The 24292-nt window shown below is 44.4% G+C and overlaps 2 protein-coding genes across 2 annotated transcripts; both read right to left on the bottom strand.

Moving 5' to 3' along the window:
- Nucleotides 1-3564: 3564 nt before the first annotated feature.
- On the bottom strand, nt 3565-23324 carry LOC146812293 (phosphoenolpyruvate carboxykinase, cytosolic [GTP]-like). The gene is made up of 10 exons (XM_085619286.1): nt 23176-23324; nt 16782-17005; nt 10126-10307; nt 9741-9944; nt 9444-9631; nt 7556-7718; nt 7217-7441; nt 6967-7098; nt 5189-5284; nt 3565-4802 (listed from the first exon to the last, which is right to left on the bottom strand). The coding sequence occupies exons 2-10, from the start codon at nt 17003-17005 to the stop codon at nt 4348-4350; spliced, it is 1869 nt and encodes a 622-aa protein (XP_085475412.1). The 5' UTR covers nt 23176-23324; the 3' UTR covers nt 3565-4347.
- LOC146812294 (uncharacterized) lies at nt 11141-15824 on the bottom strand. The gene has a single exon (XM_085619285.1). The coding sequence runs from the start codon at nt 15121-15123 to the stop codon at nt 12175-12177; it is 2949 nt and encodes a 982-aa protein (XP_085475411.1). The 5' UTR covers nt 15124-15824; the 3' UTR covers nt 11141-12174.
- Nucleotides 23325-24292: the final 968 nt, after the last annotated feature.

The following is a 24292-nucleotide window of genomic DNA, read 5'->3' as shown; positions in this document are numbered from 1 at the left end:
TATTTCACATTAAAAGCTTACACTAATTTGTTTTATGAGTAAGTCAATATGATGGAATCAGAGGACTGTTATGTTTGCATGCAGTTACTTTCTTCAGTGACTGAGGGAATTACATACACGCTGTTCAAACATTTGAAACAACATTCCTATGCTCAGAATGCAGAATATATTTTGTCTCGTTTAAAACACTAGCCACTGCTTATGCCCGTAGATATAATTGGAGCTGTAGCATTACTGACATTGAAAACAAAATTGTTAGAGCAGGTTGATGATTGATATAGAGCAGTGAGGACTAATGCAGCTAAAGGGGCTCTTTTTCCAAGTTGGTTGCAGGAACAGGTAGATCATGAAGCTGCAAGAAACACTGGAGAATTGATATCAGATTGGCAACACGAGGGAAAATTGGGCATACATAATGATTAGAATGAATATGATACCTTTCCTTTAGGGGAGAGTGAGTGTGATCCTACTTTTGAGGTTCAGGGATCTTAAAAGTTGTTTCTGGAAGGAACTGATCCTGTGATTCCTGGAGTTTATTTTATTTGTGGGAAAATGCTTATGTTATGTTGCAAAATAAATGGTATGGCACATGCTATGTAGGAGTAGTGTTCCAAAGATCTATCATTTGGAGAATTTTCATCATCCCTTGTGAGAGGAGAAACCGAGGTCCAAATGAGGTGCTACGGCTGGAGAAATACATTTTGAAGAATTCATTTTAGGAGTAGGGCTGATATTGAATGTCATCAAGACTAGATACTAATACAGCTCGATTTTTGCTGCTTGTGAACATTGAGATGGTTGCTATCAGGGCTATGGTTTTGCAGAAACGTCTTGCATTAGACTTTCTGTTCGCAAAGGAAGGCGAAGCCTGCCGAATGTTAAAAGACCAACAATGTTGCACTTACATCTCAGACAAAAGCAACGACTTGCAGAAGTTTGTAAATATTACTACTATCTTAAACAATGCAGTGTATGGAATGGCAGCAGAGGTGTTTGGGACCGGGTTGGACATGGATTTAGTTCTGTAGGTAGATGGTTTGCAGATTTGGAAAGTGGTATGGTGGGTTGTTTTTGAGACCATTCTTGATTATTGCACTTTGTGCTGTAATCCTGATTGTGGGTCTGGAGGTGTACTGGAGATACAAGAAGCAGAAAGGAAAATCATGAAAAAGAGAGGACTTGAAGTTAGAACAGAAACAGAATGAATATTATAATGAGATTAAGCATTTGGAGGAGTTTAAACGAACAGCAATTGGTACAACGGTTTAAGTTGGTTAATTTGATAAAATCAAGAGATAAAATAAGAGATTCTGTGATGGCTTGATTTAATATCAGAGGGGGGGATTGAAGAAGTGTAGGGGCATATTAGCAACAATCGGCGATAATTATCGCTAAGCGCACTTAGCGCTAGGATAATTATCGCCGGCTAGCGTGGATTTTTATCGCTGAGATAGCGTGCTATTAGCAACGCTTATCTCAAAAGCGATAAAAATCCTAGCGCTAACTGCCAAACGTGAGATTATCGCTGGAAACCCAGCGATAATCCCACGAAGTTTGGCAATAGCTTGCTGATAGGGCCTCACATACTTAGCCATGATATCCACCTTCCATAGGATATCATGGCTAAGTCAGTTTCAAAGCAGGCGTAAGGAAAGTAGCGATAACAGAGGTTATTGCTACTTTTCTTGTCGCTATGCCGCTTTGCGTGAGGCTTGATAATAGGAGAAATGTCGCTTAGCGACATTTCTCCCGTTATCCTGGGGAGGAACGTCCACTTTGCATCTCATTAGAGATGCAAAGATGGGGGTTAGGAATACAGGTGCTAAGGCAAGGTTTCACATGATAGCGTGACCTTGCTGATATAGCGATAAAATTATCGCCGCTTTTCGGCCAAAAACGGCGCAAAAGCGGCAATAATGTTTTAGCGCCGCCTTGTAGATACACCCCTCAATCTTGATCCAATCCAAGATATTGTAGGACTGTGTCATACTCAGTGTAGTCAGCCCTCAAATATATTCTGTTTAATTAACGTTACTAAGGGGAGTGGAGAATTGCATATTTAAAGTATTCCACATGACATTCTCATATAGAACGTGATTAATTTTGGTTTATGTGACACTTGCATTAATGTGATAGGATACTTTAACATAAATGTGTCCTATTGCGAGGTTATTTAATTTGAATATGTGTAAACTAATGTTTAAGCATTAATAAGTGTAAAGAGAATTTATTTCAAGCAATTGTATTTAGAATCATATCTTCATAATAACTTACAATTTTTACAGGTATTAAGGAGCTCCATTTATTGAGTGTGTAGAAATGTGCATATTCTATAAGCCTGTGCACTACTAAAGTTGGATAGAGTGGGCCTCGAGAAACAGTTTGGTCCATGCTCATGTTTAGAGTTTCAAATGTGATTTGTATTTAACCTTCAATGTGGAATGTATGAACTACTATTTTTTCCACTGTAGGTATGGAGAGAGAAAGCCTCATTAGTTAGCATAGGAGTTTTTTTTTCTTCACATACCAAGGTACGAAAATACTAATTTGGCAAGGAGAAGTGCAGTAACAAGCTAGGAGGCGAGTTCTCATGGGAGAGGAAAGGTATAACCAAGGACGAGCGAAGTTGCAAGTTATCGATGTGGGAAAGGTCGTGAAAGTATCCAGTTGTACTTGAGCTATGGAAATTCAACAGCAAAGATCATGTGAGATTGTCTACTCTGACTGCAACTGATATTTTATAATGAACGAAGTGAGTTGCAGGAGAGTTATCTTAGGTTTTCACAGGGAGCAGACGCATGCCTCTGCTTGTGTGGCTTTATGCTATTTGACCCATGGTTGGAGCATATTCTACTGAAGATTCCGACAGCTAACACCTTTCTGATTTCACCCTTATTAAATGCTTCTTAGCTTAGGGTTACCCTTTTAAAGTATTGTAGGGAGAGATAGCTTGTTCATGTTTACTTTGGAGAATCATCTGATGAAATTTAATACTCAATTATTTTTCCTGATCGTCTGTATCATCGTCATAGTTAGACGTCTGCTTAGCATTATATAAAGTAATTCTCTTCAGGATATTTGGTCTTATCTTGGTCTCTCTGTTTTGGATATGATTATATTGAAATTGGTCTCAATTGATTTGTTTCTAAATGTATGATTAAACCCTACCAAACTCAGATTAAGTTGTCATGTGGATTAATATGAGGCCACATGGAGGGCACTGAAATGAGATGTTAACAAGTAATAGTTTTCTCCATTTACCACTTGTGCTGCTCATGCATTCTTACGAAGATATTGTTGAGTTATATCAAATAAAAGCGTTTTTCATCCATCCCAAAATAGTAAGTTTCTGTGTCATCACGTGCCTCTATAAAAAAATACAAGTCTGTAGCAATCAAGCATTTGGAAGTAATTAGTCAGGAAGCACCTAAGGCAGTGGGAGATGTTGCACATCACCGTCTAAAATAGGAAAAACTGCACAATCAGATCGTGAGAAATCAATCGTTTTTCATAGTTTAAGTACCTCCTGTTGCCTCATCTTCATGTAAATCAGGACCACTTTCAAAGGTTTGTAAAAAAAAATGATTTAATAAATAGTAGAACAATGATGAAAAACAATTGAAATTACAGAAAATACGGCTTAGAAAAATAAGATGCAATAAATGTACAACAAGCATTTGTTTTAAAATGTATCGAACTGGAAACAAATTGCTTTGAAATACATAGACACACATACATTTTATCAAATAAATACGGACAGTATATACCCTGTACAGGTTTCAACTATTTAGCATTCGCTTCTCTTTCTCTCATCTGTCATTGCTTAATTATTTACAACAAAGAGGCTAACTTGATACCAAATGCAGAATTTACGTCATTATTAAATGGTTTTGAAATCCAGGATTACTAATGAGATTCCAAATTTCTACATCAAGGTGGAAACGCCAAGGTGCATTTGCACAGTTCATGTTTCCCTCTCTTACATTCACAAATATAATGTTCGGAAATCCCTGAGTTGAAGCTTAGCCTTGATGGATTTAACTGAAGTCACTAAAATCACAAGAGATCTTCAAAGCACCCACTGGCTTCAAATACATACCAACTTTTAACATATCCATAATGTACAGATAAATGTAAACAATAATTTCAAGCATACAAGAGACAGTAGTAAAGTGGCCAGCTCTACTGTGCCTCTGTGGATTCCCTGAGCTGGCCATACGTATGTCCATACTCTTTACATCCCAATCTAGGAGCAATTACTCCTGGGCCTTTATCTGGTTCTCAGTGAGTAAATTCTCAGAAGTGTGGGTGAATTCTGTTCACATAATGGTTCCTGAATCCCTCATCTCACATCTGTTTAATTCTGTTCTCCAGCTCGAGAAGCTCACGCTCTATTTCATATGGGAGGTCAGCGTTGACTTGTTCTTCAAAGTATTTCTTGATGTCTTCCACCTCATCTTCCCAGAAATCCCTGGACAAGTGGAAAAGCTCTGCCATATTGACATCTTTGAGACCTTTTAAGTTGAAGTCTGTGGTAGTAGGCACATAACCGATGGCTGTGCGCTCCGCGCCCCCCTCCCCGTTGATCCTTCGGAACATCCATTCCAGAACACGGGAGTTCTCACCATAGCCGGGCCAGAGGAAATTGCCTTCTGTGTCTTTGCGGAACCAGTTGACATGGAAGATTTTGGGCAGTTTGGCAGCAGGGAAGTGCTCCATGCTTAGCCAGTGGGCGAGGTAGCGGCCAAAGTTATAACCAAAGAAAGGTCTCATGGCAAATGGATCGTGCATGATGATTTTACCTGAAAATACAGGGTAAAAGGGACACGTCAATCTTATTTTATATTATTTTAGATATACATAATGGTCCCACATTTGTTTACATTCAGAGAGGTGGGTTTTACAAGGAAGTATATCAGAGGTAAGCTTGCATATGGGGAAACCAAGACATTGAGGTCATTGTCAGTGTGACTGTGAGTATAAGAGGCCAGAGGGAGAGTCTGTAACATGTCTGGCTATCAGTCTTAAAGAGGAGCTTTTATAGGGGGGATAAAATTATTATTTTCAGGCTGAGAAGAGGCAGGAAGACATTTTCACGTCAGTCGACCATTTGAATGTCGGGGTAGGTTCTGGTGCACAGGTGTCATAGTAGTGCATTTTATAGGGCACACAATGACGTTTGACTCACCTTTGTGCTCTGCGGCTGCTGTTGACTCAGATCTCATGGCCGCCCCCACAAACACTCCATGCTGCCAGTTCAGTGCTTCATAGACCAGAGGAACACCTGCAAATCAGAGGAAGGTGTGTTCAGACAGGAGTCCTGCAATATCTCTATCATGTGCATTTTGTACATAGAACGTAAAGACTTCAACAGCTCGATGCTATGTCTATATAAGTACTTGTCTTTTAATGAAAGATTGTTTCGTCGGGCCCTATCTGGAGCCAACAGGGCTTCAAAAAATCTTTGGTAATGGGATACAGTTTATGGATGTAAGAGATGCTTTAAGTGGAAATATAGAGGTGCGAGCAGTCTGTATTCAGAGAACATATTTGTTCCTGGGAATTGCCGGTGCTTTCTCATTAAATGTATTGCAGCAGTGCTGAGGAGTGCAGGTACTCTCCCATTCAAATTAAAGAAGAGCAGGTACGCTGTCCATTTAAAGCACTAGATGTAAGAGAGATAGAGAGAGATGTGGTCTTCACATCATGCAAACCACAGTGGTCTTCAGGTCTCTTGATAATGGGAGATGATTTGATTAGGATTTTAGGCAGAGGTGTTGTTATTCATAATAAGAATACCAGTGCTAATTTAGGGATCTCTACCATTTGTCTCTTTTCAGGTTGCTGATAACAGGCGGTAATTAGTTGCAAACTTAAAGTAACTCATTTAAGTGACCACAGAAGAATGAAAGATTGAGTGAACCCGGGAAGGTTTGAACCTGGGACCTTCAGGATAAACACAGATTTCTACAATGGAAGCATTGGTCCACTGAGCGAGTTTTGCTACCGTTCAAATGGATCAATTATCTCTGATCCTTGAACAAGGGTTTCATAAATTATGTGAAAAATCACTGTTTGAGTTTGAAAGAATGAGACCCAGGTAGGGGAAAAAGTTACCCTAAAAAATCTAATGTAATAATTTGAGGATCTAACTGTGTGTAGGTTAGATGGGAAAATAAGAGGGGAAATAAAACACAGACACTTAAATACCATAGGGTATGAACACTGTAGAAGAGATTAGCATATCTCAGTGGAGATGCAGTATTACAACGCACAGGCATTAGATGCGAGTTGTCACAAGAGTAATGTCACAAGAGTAATGTGAAGAAGGTACTGACAGAAAGAGTAGTAAATGCACAAATCTCCCTTTACAGAAAACATGATTAGAGCAATGTCAGAAAACAGAAAAACATGCGTAGAACAATTACCAAAAAGAGTGACCATGGTGGAAGATCAAACACACAAAATAGGACTGAACCCCATTAATCACAATTCACCAATAACCAATGGATTATATTATTTGCACTTGTACTAAAATTATTGCTTCCAGATACTTCTCCCTAAATTGAGATTATTTTAGGGAAGCAAATAATTTTTCTCCATTTTTGCTGAGTACAAACATTAAACCCTTCTGTGCCACGCCCTTTCCCCCTCCTGTGCCGGGCGTTTCATTAGTGGGCGGGTTTCATGACGAGATAGTCTCGTCATGGGCACAGCGCGACCGTGCTCCATGACGAGACCATCTCGTCATGGGCACAGAAGAGGTTAACAGAATCTTTTACTAGTATTATTATTGGTTATTTAGTATCCATGCAAATTAAGTGCAATCTACCAAAAGTTATTTTATACAACATGCCCCAAAACAGTTTCTTTTTTAATTATATGATTAAACAGTGATTAAATAAACAGCTATTGAACTGAAGGTATGCAGTATTTCTTCTATTCAAAGTTTTTTAGAATTGTCACCTTTGGGTCTCCGTCCTCCAAAAATGATGCCCTCTATGGGCACGCCCTCAGGGGATTCCCATGCCGGATCAAGAATGGGGCACTGGCTGGCGGGAGTGCAGAAACGAGAATTGGGATGGGCACATGGCTCATCTAGATTGAAAGAAAATATGAGAAGACGCCTGAGCATCAGACACCAAGTCCACACAATAGAGTGGGAACGTGTTACGTTTTATATATATATATATAGAGAGAGCATTCTCCTCCTTACCACAGTCATAACTCCATTCCTTGTTCTTCCATGAGGTCAGTGTCACTCCAGATTCCACAGTCTTCTCCATGCCCTCCCAGTAGATGCCTCCATCACTGGTCTCCCCAACATTGGTGAAGATTGTGTTCCTCTCGATGGTCTTCATGGCATTCGGGTTGGTTTTTTCTGACGTTCCAGGAGCAACACCAAAAAATCCATTCTCAGGATTAATAGCCCTGAGGTTACCTGCAACACAGCAAAGCTGTTGATTAGAAAGGAACAGAAGACTTGGGCAGAGTGTAGCACGCCCTAATTCAAACGTCAGAAGGGTCATTTGCAGCCCTACAATAAGCTGGTTACCTTGTTCATCAAACTTCATCCAGGCGATATCATCTCCCACACACTCAATTTTCCAGCCGGGCAAAGTTGGGTTCATCATGGCCAAGTTGGTTTTCCCACATGCACTAGGGAAGGCGGCTGCAAAATACTTCTTCTCGCCATCTGGGTTTGTGATGCCCAATATCTGAGGGAAAAAAGAGTTGGTTGCTTACTACTCAGCTCTGATGTAGTATCACTCAATGTGCACAATGGGGCAGACTGCTTTGATCTTAAATTCTGTTCATTGAACAAACCAATGTTTTCCGTATGTCTACGATACAGCTACATTCGTGGTGCAATATATTTGCTTTATTTCTTACTTCTTATCCAAGAGATAGTTTTAGATGAGTCTGACCACTGAGGTATGTGGTCTAGATTAATTTGCATAATATTATACAAGAAACACCGCTATGGCCCCTGCTTACCTGGTGCCTCATCCACCTGTCTTGAATCTGTTTAATTCTACTTCAATTGTGTTGAATTTCCATCCCTAAGAACCCCTACTTCAATGTTACCAACACTGACTTGCTTTCCAGATTTGATGCCCTCCACTCCCTTGTTAGTCTCTTTAGCCTTCTCTATCCAGACTACTTCTGCCTGTGTGGGTAGTGGCATACTGTGTCTTTAGCATTACAAGAGACGCCACCATCAGTTACACGCAAGACCATAGGAAGAGAATATGCTACTAAATTTGCACTTCACATTACACAGCTTAAATGAGTTAAATACTTTCCTAGAACCCTTAAGGTGTAGACCTGGTCCCAGGTCCAATGTTTAGTAAGACTTACTGTGGGCAAATCCACCCATGTCTAGAACAACCATGCATGCATTAAGGTGATCTCCACAATGCAACAAGGGACACTGAACATGCACCGGAGCATCTCTGCAATACATCAGGCACTTCTGAACTAACCACAGAACAAAGCCTCATAAACACATCTGAGGCGGTGGAGCATGTCTAGCAGAGACTCTGTGCACCACCAAACAAAGGTCAGCTGGGGTAATCGGTCATTGTGCAATTTTAATGTACGTTCATCTCACCCAGAACACAAAGTTGGATGTTCAACTGCAACGAGTAAGCAAACTACTCTGCACATGGTCTCCACTGTTACCCCTACATAGGCAGCATTGTTGTATTTCATTGTATCGAGGGTCATTTTAGATAAATTTACAGTGTTTCATGCATCTTCTTTTTAAGACGGTATGATCCAAGCAGCTACTACTGTTTCCTTCCCAAAGTATGCTCAGATTTTAAATCCACCCATCCTTCAGTCCCCTCCTGGTCCAATATCAATGTTTATTAGTACTTTATCATGGAGAAATGTTTACCACTTTTACTGATTTTACACCCTATAAGTATTTCATCAGCTTCATCTAATGGTTCTGATGTCCTCTTTCCTCCAGTGTGAACATATTTACCTTCTCCCGCTTTTCCTTGTAAAGCTTTAAGTATGAAGAGATCGCAACATCATTTGTAGCACTCTTGCCCGTCTCAAATTAGTCTTTCCTTCGGTATTATTAGATATTAGTTTAGTTACCTGCTTGCTTACACTCGTATTTGTGTTTTACATTTTATGTGGTGGCATTTGACATTATATCCACTTTTGTTCGATAACTTCTTATGGAGATGAAAGAGAGTAGCCGATGATTTAGGGTCTTGCTTAGATGTTGGTGAATGCACTTGTAATAAGATTGATGGGTGTTCCCATCTGCCTTATTACATGTGCATTAGGATGTAGTGCACTTGTAATAAGGTGAATAGTATATGCGTCATCTTTGTAATGGAGTACCGTCCACCAAACTCTAAATCAGACCCTTAGATGTTGTTGGTGTTTTGAGTCTACAGAATATCCCTTTAGCCGTCTCTTACCAGCATGTGTTCAGCCAGCCATCCCTCCTCCTTGGCAATCCTGCTGGCGATCCTCAGTGCAAAGCACTTTTTCCCCAACAAGGAGTTCCCTCCGTAGCCGCTGCCGAAGGACACGATCTCTCTGCGTTCAGGAACGTGTGCGATGAGCGTCATATCCGGGTTACAGGGCCAGTTGTTCACCATGGGTTCTGTGGACACACAAGAAGATGCCTTACTGACGCGCCTGGGCTCGCTGGCCGCATGTCAGTCTAGGGATGGGTGTAAGGTAATGACCACAAGACCACGTCACTAACATACTTTTCAGTGGTAGGGGGCAGCCGACCGAATGGAGGCATTTCACAAACTCGCCATCGCCCAGGGCTCTCAAGACGTCGGTGCCCATCCGGGTCATGATCCGCATGCTGGCCACGACGTACGGCGAATCCGTCAACTCAATCCCAATCTTGGACAGGGGCGACCCAATGGGACCCATGCTGAAAGGGATGACGTACATGGTGCGACCTGTGGAACAAAACGGGTTTAGAATGAAGGAAAAATATGTAAAACATGTCATAAACAATTTACTCGCAAAGAACTTCTCAAATGAAAAATTTCCTAAGCAATTTTGAGATGTAAAAAAGTGATTCTGTTGACCGTCACTGTTAGCATATCTCCCTGAATGATGCAGTCTTTTAACCCTCACCTTTCATGCATCCGGGAAACCGGGCCTTAAACGCCTTATCGAAGTCCTCCTCGGACATCCAGCGCCCGAGTTGGCTGGTTCCGGTCTTGGAGAGGGGCACGGTGTCCCTCTGCTCTTGAGTAACGATGACCGTCCGGCTCTCGATCCGGGCCACATCCCTGGGGTCGGTGAGAGCCAGCCAGCTGTGGAAAGAGAGGACGGACTCTTAGACAAACACCACGAGAGAAGCTACGATGGAGAGAGCCATGGAGAATTAAAAATTTGCAAACATTCGTGACAAGAATTTTCAATTCTATTAAGGACAAGGAGGCGAGGATTATGCTTTCTCATTTCTTTATTAGAAATGCCCAGCAGCCAATCAGAACCGTTTGTGAAACGAAAAAACTACAGTACCCATGAGCACCAGGGTACCACGTGACCAACCATAGAGTCTCTCATATAAAAGATACAATAGGAGAAAGTACGTCCTCTTTCTTTGGTGAGGAACAGTTCACAGGAAAACATGAAGTCCAATGGAAAACGAAGAATGCCAGGTAACAGAGTCCATCAGCCACAGCCGGTGATCATCCTGACGCTAGAAACACAGCAAACGCCGAACAGAGGAGGCAGCAGACCATCCAAGCGGAGTAAGCAGGATAAACAGCAGAGTCACTATTTCGGGTCAGAACCTGAAAAGAAAGTACAGCCGTAATACTCATCCGATAAAGAGAGTGAAGGCAATAAAAGGGAAGGGTAAACAGAGAGAAAATCAATGCATTGTCATAAATCAAATGCAACTGTGACAATGAGAAACATGAGAATCAAACATGACTTTGGGTGGGATAATCCTCGCCTCCTTGTCCTTAATAGAATTGAAAATTCTTGTCACGAATGTTTGCAAATTTTTAATTCTATGTCAGGACAGGAGGCTCCGATTATGCTTGTTCAAAGCTGATCCACCACTACAGAAGCAATATGTTCGATAGGTTTGTAATAAAAGGTCTTGAACATAGAATCAGAAGACCAATCTGCGGTTTTCATGATGTCCAGTAATGAAACACCCATCGAGAACGCTTTAGAGGCCATGGCCCCGCAAGCCGAATGAGCACCAAAAATGGAAACATCAATTCCAGCCTCAGACAAGAGCCATCTAACCCAGCGAGCTAAAGTAGCAGGAGTAACAGGACGAAAAGGTTTCTGCAAGGCAATAAGTAGTTGACCCTGTGTATCAGAACGTAAAGGTGCAGTACATACCTCGTAATCCTTGACACATTGAACAACGCAAAGGTTGGGGTGATGAGGAAAAGAAGGATAGGTAACCGAAGAGGTAGCAGTCTTGGTGCGTTTAGAAATTAGAAAAGTGACACCCTCAGGTGTAAATCTGCGACCTGCTAAGTCTAACGCACGCACATCAGAAACTCGTTTGCAAGAAACGAGACATAACAGCATAGTCAATTTAGCAGAGAGCTGCTTGCGAGAAAGTAATGAATTAGAAGGCCAAGCCTCCAAAAATCTCAAAACAATGGAGACATCCCAAAGCGAGACATATTTAGGGCACGGAGGATTCGCCAAACGAATGCCCTTAAGCAATTTGGAAATTAAGGGATGTTCACCCGCCGGTTTGCCATTGATGGGAACGTGGGCGGCAGAGATGGCGGAACGGAAGTTGTTGACCGTACGATAAGCCAAACCAGAGGAAGCGAGAGAAGCTAGAAAATTAATAATCAGAGCCACATCTGCTGAAGCGGGATCAACTTCCCGCTGAACACACCAGTCACACCAACGTTTCCATGAGGCTCTATATCGTTTGTGAGTACTGGGAGACCAGGCGTCACTGATGAATTTGGAAGCGTCGCATGAAAGGCCTGGGAGCGACCAGCGATCCCCGAAACTCGGCACGCCAACAGAAGGAGATTGCCGGATAGAACCAGGGGATGCGGATCGCCTAGGGGATCCAACAACAGATTCCACTTCTGGGGAAGAAGGAACGGGACCGCACAACACATCTCCAGAAGATCTGGGAACCATGCTTGAGCTCTCCACAGCGGAGCAATGAGAATTAGCTCTGTTTTAAAACGTTTCGAGTAGGCCAGAACCCTGGGAATCATCATGAACGGGGGAAAGGCGTAACACAGAGTGGACGGCCAAGTCTGAAGAAATGCATCTGTGGCCAGGGCTTTCGGATCCGGCCTCCAGCTGAAGAATAGAGGGAGTTGAGTATTTAGGCGAGACGCAAACAGATCCAGGTGACATTGACCCCAAGTCCGACGGAGAATGCGAAAAATGCGCGGGTGAAGGCGCCAATCGCTGAAGTCGCGAAGGTGGCGAGAGTTCCAGTCCGCAATCTGATTGCGGCAACCGGGAAGATATTCGGCAATAACTGTGATCTTCTGTTGAAGACAGAAGTGCCAAAAATCCTTGGCGATCTCCGCCAAAATCTTGGATCGTGTTCCCCCCAACTTGTTGACATACCGGACCGCTGAAACGTTGTCCATGCGGAGAAGGATACAACAATTGGTCTGATGAGGGGAGAAGCACCGAATCGCAAAGGAACCCGCTAGAAGTTCTAGGCAATTGATGTGAAGAGACAGTTCCTGGGGGGACCAGCGACCCCCGGTGGAGATGGGACCGCACCGGGCTCCCCAACCCCAAAGACTGGCATCGGATTCTATCACCAGATCCGGAGCGGAGCCGAACAGGGCTCGTCCATTCCAGGCCTCCATGTGGTCTAACCACCATTGCATCTCGCTCTTCGCATCCTCTGAAAGAGGAATCAGATCTGAATAACGAAGACCTTTTTGGAGATGACGAATCTTCAATCTCTGAAGTGCTCTGTAGTGCAGAGGACCTGGGAATATCGCCTGAATGGAGGACGCCAATAGACCGACAACACGTGCTAACGATCTCAACGACACAGTCTGTCTGGAAAGAACAGACCTCAATTCCCTCTTGATGTACCGAATCTTTTGGTGTGGTAATAAAAGTTGACAGGATAGGGAATTCACTTGGAAACCCAGAAACTCGATTACTTGAGTAGGGTTCAAGATAGACTTCTGCGGATTGACTAGAAAACCCAGGGATTGTAAAAGGTTGATAGACCATTCCAGGTGTGCTAATACTGTGAGGGGGTTGTCCGCCATGAGAAGAATTTCGTCGAGATATATTATCAGGCGGACACCCCGAGCACGCAGACATTCCACTACGGGCCTCAGAAGTTTCGTGAAGCACCAGGGTGCTGACGAGAGGCCGAAAGGGAGAACCGTGTATTCGTACCAAATCCCCTGCCAACTGAATTGAAGAAAACGACGATGAGGCTCGTAAATGGGAATCGAAAGATACGCATCCTTGAGGTCGAGCCGAACCATCCAGTCCCCTTCGCGAAGAAGATCGCGCAAAAGATGGATCCCTTCCATTTTGAAGTGTCTGTAAACGACACTTCCGTTGAAATCCTTCAAGTTGAGGACCAGACGATTGCCACCCCCTTTTTTCTGAACCAAGAAAACATTGCTGATGAACCCTTGTGGGTGGGGAACAGTTGAAATGATTGCCCCTTTGGCGAGAAGGGATTCTATCTCTGCCGAGATAAACTTTTGGTCCTGAAGAGAAAAATGTAGAGGAGTTGGGGGGAGGGTTTGATGTTGGGTCTGATAGAATTCTATTTTGAAACCTTGAACAGTTTGCAGAACCCAAGCATCGTTGGAGATTTGACGCCAGTTCTGGAGAAAAAAACGTATTCTGCCCCCCAGAACCACCTCGGAAAAAGGAATCAAACTCACCTGAGGTGTTAGAGTCTTGATAAGCACCTTGGTTGCCACCGGAACGGCCTTTCCGGAATTGACCTCTCCCTTTGCGGGAAGGATAGAAGTTTGAGCGGGAGTTGTAGCTGGAGTCCTGACCACCGCCTCTCTGGGACTGATAACCCCTCTGGGAGGGGTTATTGGAGCCACGGCCGAACGAGCGTCCCCTATGTCGTCCGGCCCTGGCAAAAACCGGACGAAGTGCACGCTTGATGGAAGCTTGAGCCTTATCCAAACCGCTGAAGGTTGCAACAAACTTAGTGAGTTCCTTAAGAAACGGTTGGCCGAATAAAAGACCTTGTGCCACCGGACCAGATTCGGAAGTAGAGAGTTCCGCCAATTTGGGATCAATTTTTAGAAGAATAGAGCGGCGGCGCTCACTTGAAATTGCACAATTTGCATTGCCTAACTGGCAAATAGCCCTCTGAGCCCATTCTATGAGTTCATCCGGATCCACAAGGGAGGCAGCTTCCTTGGCCTGAAAGCCAAGATCAAGAATCTTGGTGAGGGGTCCCATTAAATCCAGCATTTTATCCTGACAGGAACGCCAGGATCTGTCTAGACCCTTTTTTGGATCCTTTGCAAATTTTTTCAAATAGGAAAGCATTGTGGGGTCAATTTCAGGAGTGTCTGCCAGGTGATCTGCAAGATCCGGGCGAGGGCACTCGGAGCGGAGGCGAGCCCTAACATCCTTTTCAAAGGGTTGACGGATGTGCGCCTGGACATATTCCGCTACCGCAGGAGAAGGAAGCCATGAAGACGAATGGGGGTGATAAAGCTCCGATGGTTCAAAGGTTAGGACCTGAGGGTGAGTAGGAGCGTCCACGTAATGCTCCTTGCGAGCCTTCTTGCGTGGTGGAGGAACATCCTGGTCAGAAGAGGAAGAAGGAGGACCTTCAGTGTCAGTCTGGCAGCCTGCAGAGGTAGAAGCGCCTACCAATGGAATGGAGGAAGCCTTTTCTGAGGCTAGAGATTTAGCCAAACGTTTAAAATCCGACCTATGCGGATTTACTGGGGACTTAGAAGAACGAGAAGATGGCAACCAACCCTGTTGCTTGGCATATTGCGTCAAATGACGCTTCAGAGGATTAATAGCGTGGACCAGGGCTTTATTAACGGAGTGCTGAACTCCTTGGTCCAAAGCTTCTACTAAATCCTGCTCGAGGAAACTAGAGCCCTCATCCTCAAAGGAGTAATCATCTTCATCAAAATACTCCTCCATTTTACCTTTCTTCACAGTAAAGTGAAATTAATGCCCACAAAATGACACTCCAATGTCAATATATATCACAATGCCAAAGGCACAATTCAGAGGGAGTGAAAAACCCCACAGCAAGCCACTTATAAGGACAGAAAAAACCTGACCAAAAAATAAATAAATAAATTAATTGTGGAGGGAGGGCTTGCTGACAGTCACTCTAGGCAGAGCCTATGCGTTATTGTACAGCCCCAAGCCTTAAAACAGCAAAGGGCGTCGATGGGGCTGAAGATAAACTGAGGCAGTGGGCAGCGGTGTGAAGAACAACCGATTCTGTCAAGGTCCGTGTGAAAACACGATTTGTAAACAAACAAAATGGCCGCCGCGCATGCGCGGTAACGGCCGCCTCAGATTCAGTTGAAAACAGAGAAGCACGCGCGCTAGCGCGAGCTTCTCAGCCCCTTAACTCCCACTCCACCAAAACACGGACACCGACGCTCGAACGAGCGTCACGCCCTGGGGAGGTGAGACCACGCTCCCTGAATGTGCACCGCGCGACAAGCGGAGATAAATAAACCGCGTGAGACAGCGCGCAACAATGTATCCAAGCAATAAACAATGATTAGCAAGCGAGCGCGTCAAAGCGGTATCGCACAGAGAATAATGCAACAATGTATCAAGAGTAATATAAAAAAGGCACTTAACTGGCTGCGGAGCAGCAAAGAAAGAGGACGTACTTTCTCCTATTGTATCTTTTATATGAGAGACTCTATGGTTGGTCACGTGGTACCCTGGTGCTCATGGGTACTGTAGTTTTTTCGTTTCACAAACGGTTCTGATTGGCTGCTGGGCATTTCTTATACAGAAATGAGAAAGCATAATCGGAGCCTCCTGTCCTGACATAGAATTGTGACCGTGTGTGTATCATAGCGCCAGCACACGTGCAGGGAATGTGATCACTGTATGTTGACTGATTTGCATAAAGTAATGTGATATATTTGTAAAAGCTTCATATGCCCCACCAGTGCTTAACATGAGCTCGAGGCTGCAGTTGGGGCCCACCGGCACTCACTTTTGAAGACCAGCAGGTATCTTTCATTAACAAACATTGAGTAGGGTCGGGTGGTCGATAAAAGGGTCATGAAGTGGAATCAGGACTGTGTATATTTGGTTCTCGGCGCCCCCACCTCCGAGGGCACCGGCGCAGGGGTCTGGACAAAACCATGGGCCACAGCAGCTATTCTGTTACAAATTAAGCACTGCCCCTAACCACCGCTTTCACTCCTGCTCCACACTGGTTTCCCCCTATATTTCAGAGTGGTTACGTGAAAATGATGTACATGCCCGCGAAATATGGGTCTTTAAAAATGCTAGGGCTAAAGGCATCGGGCATGATCATTTCAGGGTGATGAGTAACATTCGCGTAAGTCCCCAGGGCACTTTGTACAGGGATTTCCATAGTATTCACTTCTGCGTAATAAATCGGTATGTGTGAATGAGTGGGTTTATCAGTGAGGGAAGGAGATAGTCGGTCTGTATGTAAATACATGTTACACCTATGCTGCTGCATATGTGGCACTAGGCGGTAAAACTACTAAAACAGAAGACTTAAGAGCGGGAAGTGATCTAAACAAGTGTTCACAGAGCCCACCCTCCCCCGGCAGAGGGCGCCCTTCACTCACCAGTTCTCATACTTGGTCAGCCTCTTGACCATGCCGCTCTCCTCCATAAGCGCCAGGAGCCTCTCGTTCTCCCCCTCGGACCCGTCACAGATGTGGATGCTCTCGGGCTGGCACACCTTGGCGTTGCCCACCACAAAGGCCCTCACGTCTGGGCTCAGGCTGTTCAGGTCCCCCTGCACCATCCTGCTGGTGATCTTCAGCTCGGTCTGCAGCAGGGGCGCCATCTTAGGAGAGACCGAAGTGCGTCAGCATTGTACCAAATATTTACTTAGGTTAGGAAATAAGGGGAAATAGGAAAGACGGGAGATAACCCTTCCCCTCGGCTCCCAACAAGAGTTTTCTCGACTAGATTCCGCTAAGGACCAACCAACACCTGCCCTGTTTCATAAATGCCGACAACACCCTGGCAGGAGGATGGTGACCAAAGATGCTGAGCTCAGTATGTTTCGGCACCACCACTAGCAACACTTGCGTGGCACACACTACCCGCAGTGTCCTTGGGCCCGTTGTTGAATTTAAAGCATGGCGAAGTATCTTTTCCATTTCAACAGCACCAAACCCGCGCATCTACAATCTCAAAGACTCACAAACTGGCCCTTCAGGGCCAGCGACACTTCTTGGTAAAAGTTTATGTAATGACTGAGTCCAGATGATTGCAGGATTTTAGGATGTTTATTGGTAGTTAGTTCCAGGTAATCCAGATCAATCCATAACCAGTAGACAGGACTAGTACAGAAACAATGGTAAGTCCATGGTAAACCCCACCAGGAGCAGCTTGTCTCTTGCTCAGCCCTTCCCAACTGACTCGCTGGCTCCCAACATTCTGTGATACCTCATAAACTGAACATTCCACTGGCTGAGTGGGAGATCACATGCATAAATACAAAGCCAGGATATAACATATCCCCTTTTCTTCCATATAAAACAAATATATTGCTTCATGAGAAAAGAAAAAGAAAAGAAGAAAGACAAAGAGTAAGTCGGAAACACTGTACACCAATGAAAAAACAGAAAAACCACAAGAAGATGCAAAACATAACTGAAAATGACAAAAGTGAGAAGACCATCCTCCCTTCTAGGACAATCACAGAAACAAAAAGAGAAAACATCAATGACTACCCCAAGATATACTGGCTGGCCAGGCATGTATAAAAAGAGACAATCGAAATCAGACGCTAACAGATAGAAGGAGAAGAAAACCTCCAGTGAACGAAAGAAGAACACAAACATAGAAAAGCAGAGAAAAACACAGAACAAAAGAATCCAGAATCCACAAATGACATCAGTAAAAGATAACACAAGGAAAACTGGAGTATAACAGGAAATAGTGAGAAGATAAACAAATGAATCACTCACACTTCCCATTAAATAACAATTTCAAAAACAAGAATGATGATGTTGAATACCAATTGAAAATTTGTAAACAAACCACATTAAATTTGAGAAAAACAACAAATGGTATTCAGACCAGATACCCTGTGAAGGTAACATAACAAAATAAACAGGTGGTGAACAGGTGCAGACTGTGCCCTAAACAGATGAGCATAAAACCCAATAAACACACCACATAAAAATATTGTGCACTGTTGAAGAGAAACAAAATTCTAATACAACCCCCAATATCGGGTAAAACGATTAATGTAGTGCACTGTTGAGAAAAACGACATACCTCACGTAGGGGTTAAATGTCGTACACAGCAGTGATAGGACTGTAACCCACACTGCTCACCTCGAGTGTTGTGCACTAAACGGGAATGTAACCCATTTAAAAACACCTCGTGAAGAGGCAAAAACGTTGTGCACCGTACAGATGGGACTGAGACCCATATAAGACACCTCATGTAGAGGTCAGTGTTGTGCACTAGTGAAAATGGGACTGAGAACCCATGTGCACTGTAATGACGGGACTTAAAATCCTTGCGAGATACCTCGTGATGAGGAACAGATTGCGCACTGCGTGAATAATAAAAAAAACGTAGACACCCTGTGTAGGGTAACATGTGCACTGTAAAAGATGGGGCAAATAATCTGCACGGTAGAGATGGGACAGTAACCCATGACACACCTCGCGTAGAGGCAACAAGTTGAGTAGCATAGAGGTTGGACTGAAACCCCCCCAAAAAACATAAATGCAAAAGACACTGACACCCTAGCATAGCACCCCCCCCCGAAGGAAAAACAGAATAGAGTTGTGCATAAAATGGGGACCACCCCATGGACACACTGTGTAGGGACAATGTAAAATGCATCTAAGCCCTGTATGTAAATACAAACATCCCCAAATTAAGGCAAACAAATTGTGTTAAGCTGAAACACTATAACTGTAAAATGTTCATCGTGGAAAATATTCATTAGATAACCGCATAGCACAGAGCAGGGAAGAAATGCATCAAAACAACACTACACCATTTTAAAAAAAATACCTGCTGCACACAAGATAGAAATGCCACCACAACAAAAAAAAAATACAAAATGTCTTCATCTTGGAGCTTCTTAAAATCCTGATGTGGACGAGGAACGTGAAGATAATATAGCAACTTTCACTCACCACCGGTGAACAAACACCATCTTGCTCATTTTGCTTAAGTACAACGATCTCATTAGTCTTCACGCTGCAAGTAGATCTACAAAATACGATGATATGTTTTTTTTAAAACGTGGATGGCAAAAAGAGACTGACTCCGGTGGTGTTTGCGCACACTTCCGCTTCAAATGTGCCGTAAACTTGTGTGGTGAAACTCTGCCAAACAAAAGATGGCGGCACGCACGTGCGACGCTGCGCCGGATGGCACACGGTACGCTAGTGCTCCTCAAGATATCTCCAACAGAGAAAGAGCATGCGTCACAGGAGAACCATGACGGACATCGCAGGACAACAGAATGAAACAGGTAATAGAGAGCGCGCTGATAGAGGCTCGTGCTTCAGTTTTAAAAATGTACCTGGCGGTTGAAAATTGCTGCGTTGCTGAACAACCAGTGAAAGAACATGTCTCACACTTTAGTAATTAGCGCCGAACTTAAAGTGCACCTAGAAGAAATGTGAACATTTTCATTCATGAATGTGCCGTTGATGTGATGCTTGCGTGATGAAAGGCTTGATGTGCGCAGTGTACAGAGTGCGCAGCAATGTAGAAATGTAGAGGGTTGAAAACTAAAAATCGTTTTAAGCACTGTAGATTAAAGCCAGTAACCTGACAAGGTTTGCTGAAAACACCTCACGCTGCGCAGGAAACACAAACTCAGGCAGTCAGAAATTACCTTGCTTGTTGATGCTCTGTAGAAACAAACATAGGCAAGGAAACTTGATTTTGTGGCAGTAGTTGATTACCTTGCTTGTAGATACACAGCAGACAAAGAAAGAACACGCTTGGGCTGCAGTTGAAACAGATTAGCTTTTTGAGGTGCTGCATGCGTTAGAAGAACAGAGCTGGAGCTGTTTACAATCTTGAACTGGCACGTTGTGTTGAGGGCGACCGATGGAGGGTCACTGGTGGGGTCACGAGTGAGTTGAGACAGGTGCAAGATTGAGATGCTGTTGAAAACTGTTGAAGTGGTTGATGAAGCTTGACAAGGTTGAAAATGCAGGTTCTTTAGGAAATCGTCGCCAAAAATTGTAATGACTGAGTCCAGATGATTGGAGGATTTTAGGATGTTTATTGGTAGTTAGTTCCAGGTAATCCAGATCAATCCATAACCAGTAGACAGGACTAGTACAGAAACAATGGTAAGTCCATGGTAAACCCCACCAGGAGCAGCTTGTCTCTTGCTCAGCCCTTCCCAACTGACTCGCTGGCTCCCAACATTCTGTGATACCTCATAAACTGAACATTCCACTGGCTGAGTGGGAGATCACATGCATAAATACAAAGCCAGGATATAACAGTTTAATGCTGGCTTCAAGAGGAGAGAGAACGCAATAGTGCTTAATTTGAGACGGTGGTTGCAGGAGAGGGGCCCAATGGCACTCATTCTAGGGGACTAGCAATTATTTTTCCTAATTAGACTTTAGTCCAGAGCAAATAGCGGGAAAAGCACAAGGGGAAGGGGGGGGGGGGGGGGGGAGGAGAAGAGAAAGACAGAAAAACAGTGTCAGTTTTCTGCATAATTATGGATTTGCTGCATTTGCCACATAACCCATCTGCTCCATAATCTGCATATCTTGACAACAACAAAAAATTGTGTTTCTAGCTCATACGGATCAAAAGTTGACAGCATCGTGGCGACCCATGTTGCTACGCAGTGGAAGGCCCTATGCAAAGATTCACTGGTCGTCCTTAAATGGCCTATTACTCATTTTGGATGTTAAACTGGCGCTTTTACCTTATATATTATATATATGTGTATGTGTGCAGTAATACCATCACAAAATGTACTGCACAGGGTCGCAAAATGTGTCTTTCCGCATAATTTGATCCTCTCCTGTTGTATTATTCCTGGTTATAGCCTAATTTAACAGAAGGGCAGAGTGAGAAACAAAGCGAAAGGCCGCATAGTTTAAAGGGGGACGATGGGAAAGAGTTATAACATGAAGGGGGAAAGGAAGGGGCCTGCATGAGCTCTGTGTAGTCCCAGCCTGAGCTCTATGTAATTACAGCCTGAGCTCTGTGTAGTCCCAGCCTGAGCTCTGTGTAATCCCAGCCTGAGCTCTGTGTAGTACATGGAGGAGTTCTGTGTCTTCCCCGAATGATCGCCGAGCACTTCATTCACGAGCTCTGTGCAGACCTGTCTGCATGAGCTCTGTGCTGACCTGCATGAGCTCTGTGTAGTCCCTGTCAGACCCCGTGTAGTGCCTCCATTAGCTCGTTCGGTCCCTGCATGAACGAAGTGTCGTTCCTGCAGACGCCCCGGGTGGTCCCTGCAGGAGCTCCGTGTGGTGCGTGCACGAGCGCCGCACATCTCTGCGCGAGCTCTTTACATCCATGTGTGATAGTTGTGGTGTCCATGTATGAGCGCCGTGTAGTCCTTGCATGAGACCCATGAGGTGCCTGCATGAGAACCAGAGGCGCAACTAAAGCCAAATATCGGAGGAAGGGCTAAGAAAAAATATCGGTGGGGCTGAATCTTTAAGCAATAGGCAGAGTGGAGCTGCCGGGGCTCTTAGAAGGGGTGAAACACCAGCGAGGCCTCATTAACATGCAAATGGTCTTTTAAAGACCTGTGAAGTGCTCGGGTGCGGCTGTGTGCCTGCCCGGGAAACTCTCTCATCCCGGGCTGCCACACACGACGGTGTTATTTAGGCTCCAGCACGGCTCGGTTACACTTAAGGCCATCTGGAATAGGGGAGTGGCTATCAATGGTGCAGCAGGTGCAGTGGCACAGTTACTCAGTGACCTCAGAGCCCATGAACCCTGGTAAGTGTTGTAATTTACTAGTAACCGAGTTGGGGACGGTGTGGGGGGGGGGGGGGGCATTTCATTACTTGCATAAGGCCCCTGCACCCTTACTACGCCATTGATCGGGAAATGGTGTGTGCTCAAGATCACACCAGGAATGTGTTGTCCCTTAGCGCACTCTTAATTGCTGATCACAAATATTGCCTGTAGTCTCAACGCCCCTCACCGGACGTGTGCACTCATGACCAGTTTTGAGTTATGTACATATGTGCCCGATTGTCAAAACATTCCATTCAGGCCTCTGAATGCAGCTTCTGAAAATGTTTGGTGCTAAAGTGCACACGGGTAGAAAGACGGCCGCGAGCTCTTGCTTTAAGGTGCATCTAACTAGGCCGATTTGTCCTGTAAATGGTCCCCGTGGCGTCTCTTTGGACTGACGCTTCGGTGATGCTGGGAAAGAATGCACGACTACAGTTTCCCGTTGTGGAGCTTTTTTTCTGCTGATGGTGAGACAGCTCAGCTGGCTGAGAGCCAATGCTGTGATATGGCCTGTTCCTAACAGGGCCGACTCTTTCTTTCATCTGTCTGAGGTCGATAACTATCGTACATAAGATGTGATGTAAGAGGGGCTCTTGTATAAGACACGGAAGCCCTCCCCCTGAACAGCTCCCCCTTTCACCCCCTCGTTGACGACTCTATAAAAAATAAGCTATTGTTAAAAATGTCACCAGGGGGGTAGACTTGTGATAAAAGTATAAAATAAGCCCTAAAATGATAAACAATCCTACGTGCATCAAAATGCGAGAAAGAAAGGAAAAGAAAGAAAATAAGAAGGACGAAAGTGCTCTGCAGGTAACATAAAATATAAATGAATTATTATATGTCAAAGTGACCATTGCATGCTGCTCAGGGCCATACACATATTCGTGTGGAAAATACTCAGAACAAATACAAAGACCAAGGTGACTAATAGATTGACAATTAAAGGAAACATGCACGCATTATAAATTTCAAAGCATGGTCTAAATTAAGTAACCGTTCTTCATCATGGTTTTACTTACTTTATTCGAGTTCTTGTAAAAATCAGCTCCGTTCTCTTTCTAAGTTCGTCGAATCCTCTCAGAGATCTTCGGGGTCTTCCTCGATTGTTGGTGTCTTCTCTTCCTTTGCTCTTCAAGTCTTGTTGGCTAAAGATGCTCCTGCCCCCTATTAAATAGTCGCTGAGGGTACGCCAACCCCCCTCCCTCAAGCCAGTAAGTGGGTAGCCCCGCCTCTGACGTCAGAGATCGACGTCCAGCACTTGGAACACGGCCCATAATAAACTACTGTAGACTTAAGTACAAAAGGCTCCAAAGCTGTAAACAGAAACTAGCTACGAAAAATAAGGCCCCGGCGCGTAATCACTGATCAGATTATTGGTCGTTGAGTTCCAGTTGTGTTTTTGTCTTGCTGACGGACTCCAAGAGTGACTTATGCTGTGTACTCGACCTTTAACCTACTCGGATTGTGATGCAGGGAGATCTGCCTGTTTCTGGATTGCATTTGAGGTGACAACAACAGCCCTGGGTCAGCACGCTGCCAACAGCACGTAATGGCACGTACCAGTGCAGCGTGAGAGCGCATGCGCAACGAGGAGGCAGGTCAGGGGTGTGTTTGCTCACAGTGGACCCGTTTTCTGGACGCTGAAGTACAGTGTGCGGCTGAAAGAAACAGAAAGGCGCAATGTTAGCAAAATTAGACTGTAAATAAAATTAAGGCAGGAGGAGTAACTCGAGGGCTGAGTAGCAGCTGTGCACAGGCTCCATTAGGCATGGTGCCCTTATAGGCAGCATTCCACACCCAAACCAAAGCATGCATGATTAAATAAATAAATACACAACTTTTATTTGGGAAAATATTGCTGCAAATTTATTCCATACAAAAGTATGCAATAGACGGCGTGTCCGGCGCAAAGAGGGCGCCAGGAAGGGGGGAGGGGGGGGGGGGGGTTGTGACCCGTCCTGCGTGCCGTGCTGAGGGAGTCCTCCCCGAGTCCCCCGACTAAAGGGGGATGATGGGTTGTGCCTAATTGGCACTGAGGGGCCGCCCTTTTAGGGTGTCCCACTGCAATAGTGCTGTTCCCTCATTGGCGGGCCTCATCAGTTGAACAGGGGCAGCACCACTGTTGGGACTGCATTG

The sequence above is a fragment of the Triturus cristatus genome, chromosome 7 (assembly GCF_964204655.1).
Source record: "Triturus cristatus chromosome 7, aTriCri1.1, whole genome shotgun sequence".
NCBI lineage: Eukaryota > Metazoa > Chordata > Amphibia > Caudata > Salamandridae > Triturus > Triturus cristatus.
The sequence above is the reverse complement of the archived record's forward strand: the minus strand, read 5'-3'. Positions and strand labels throughout refer to the sequence as shown.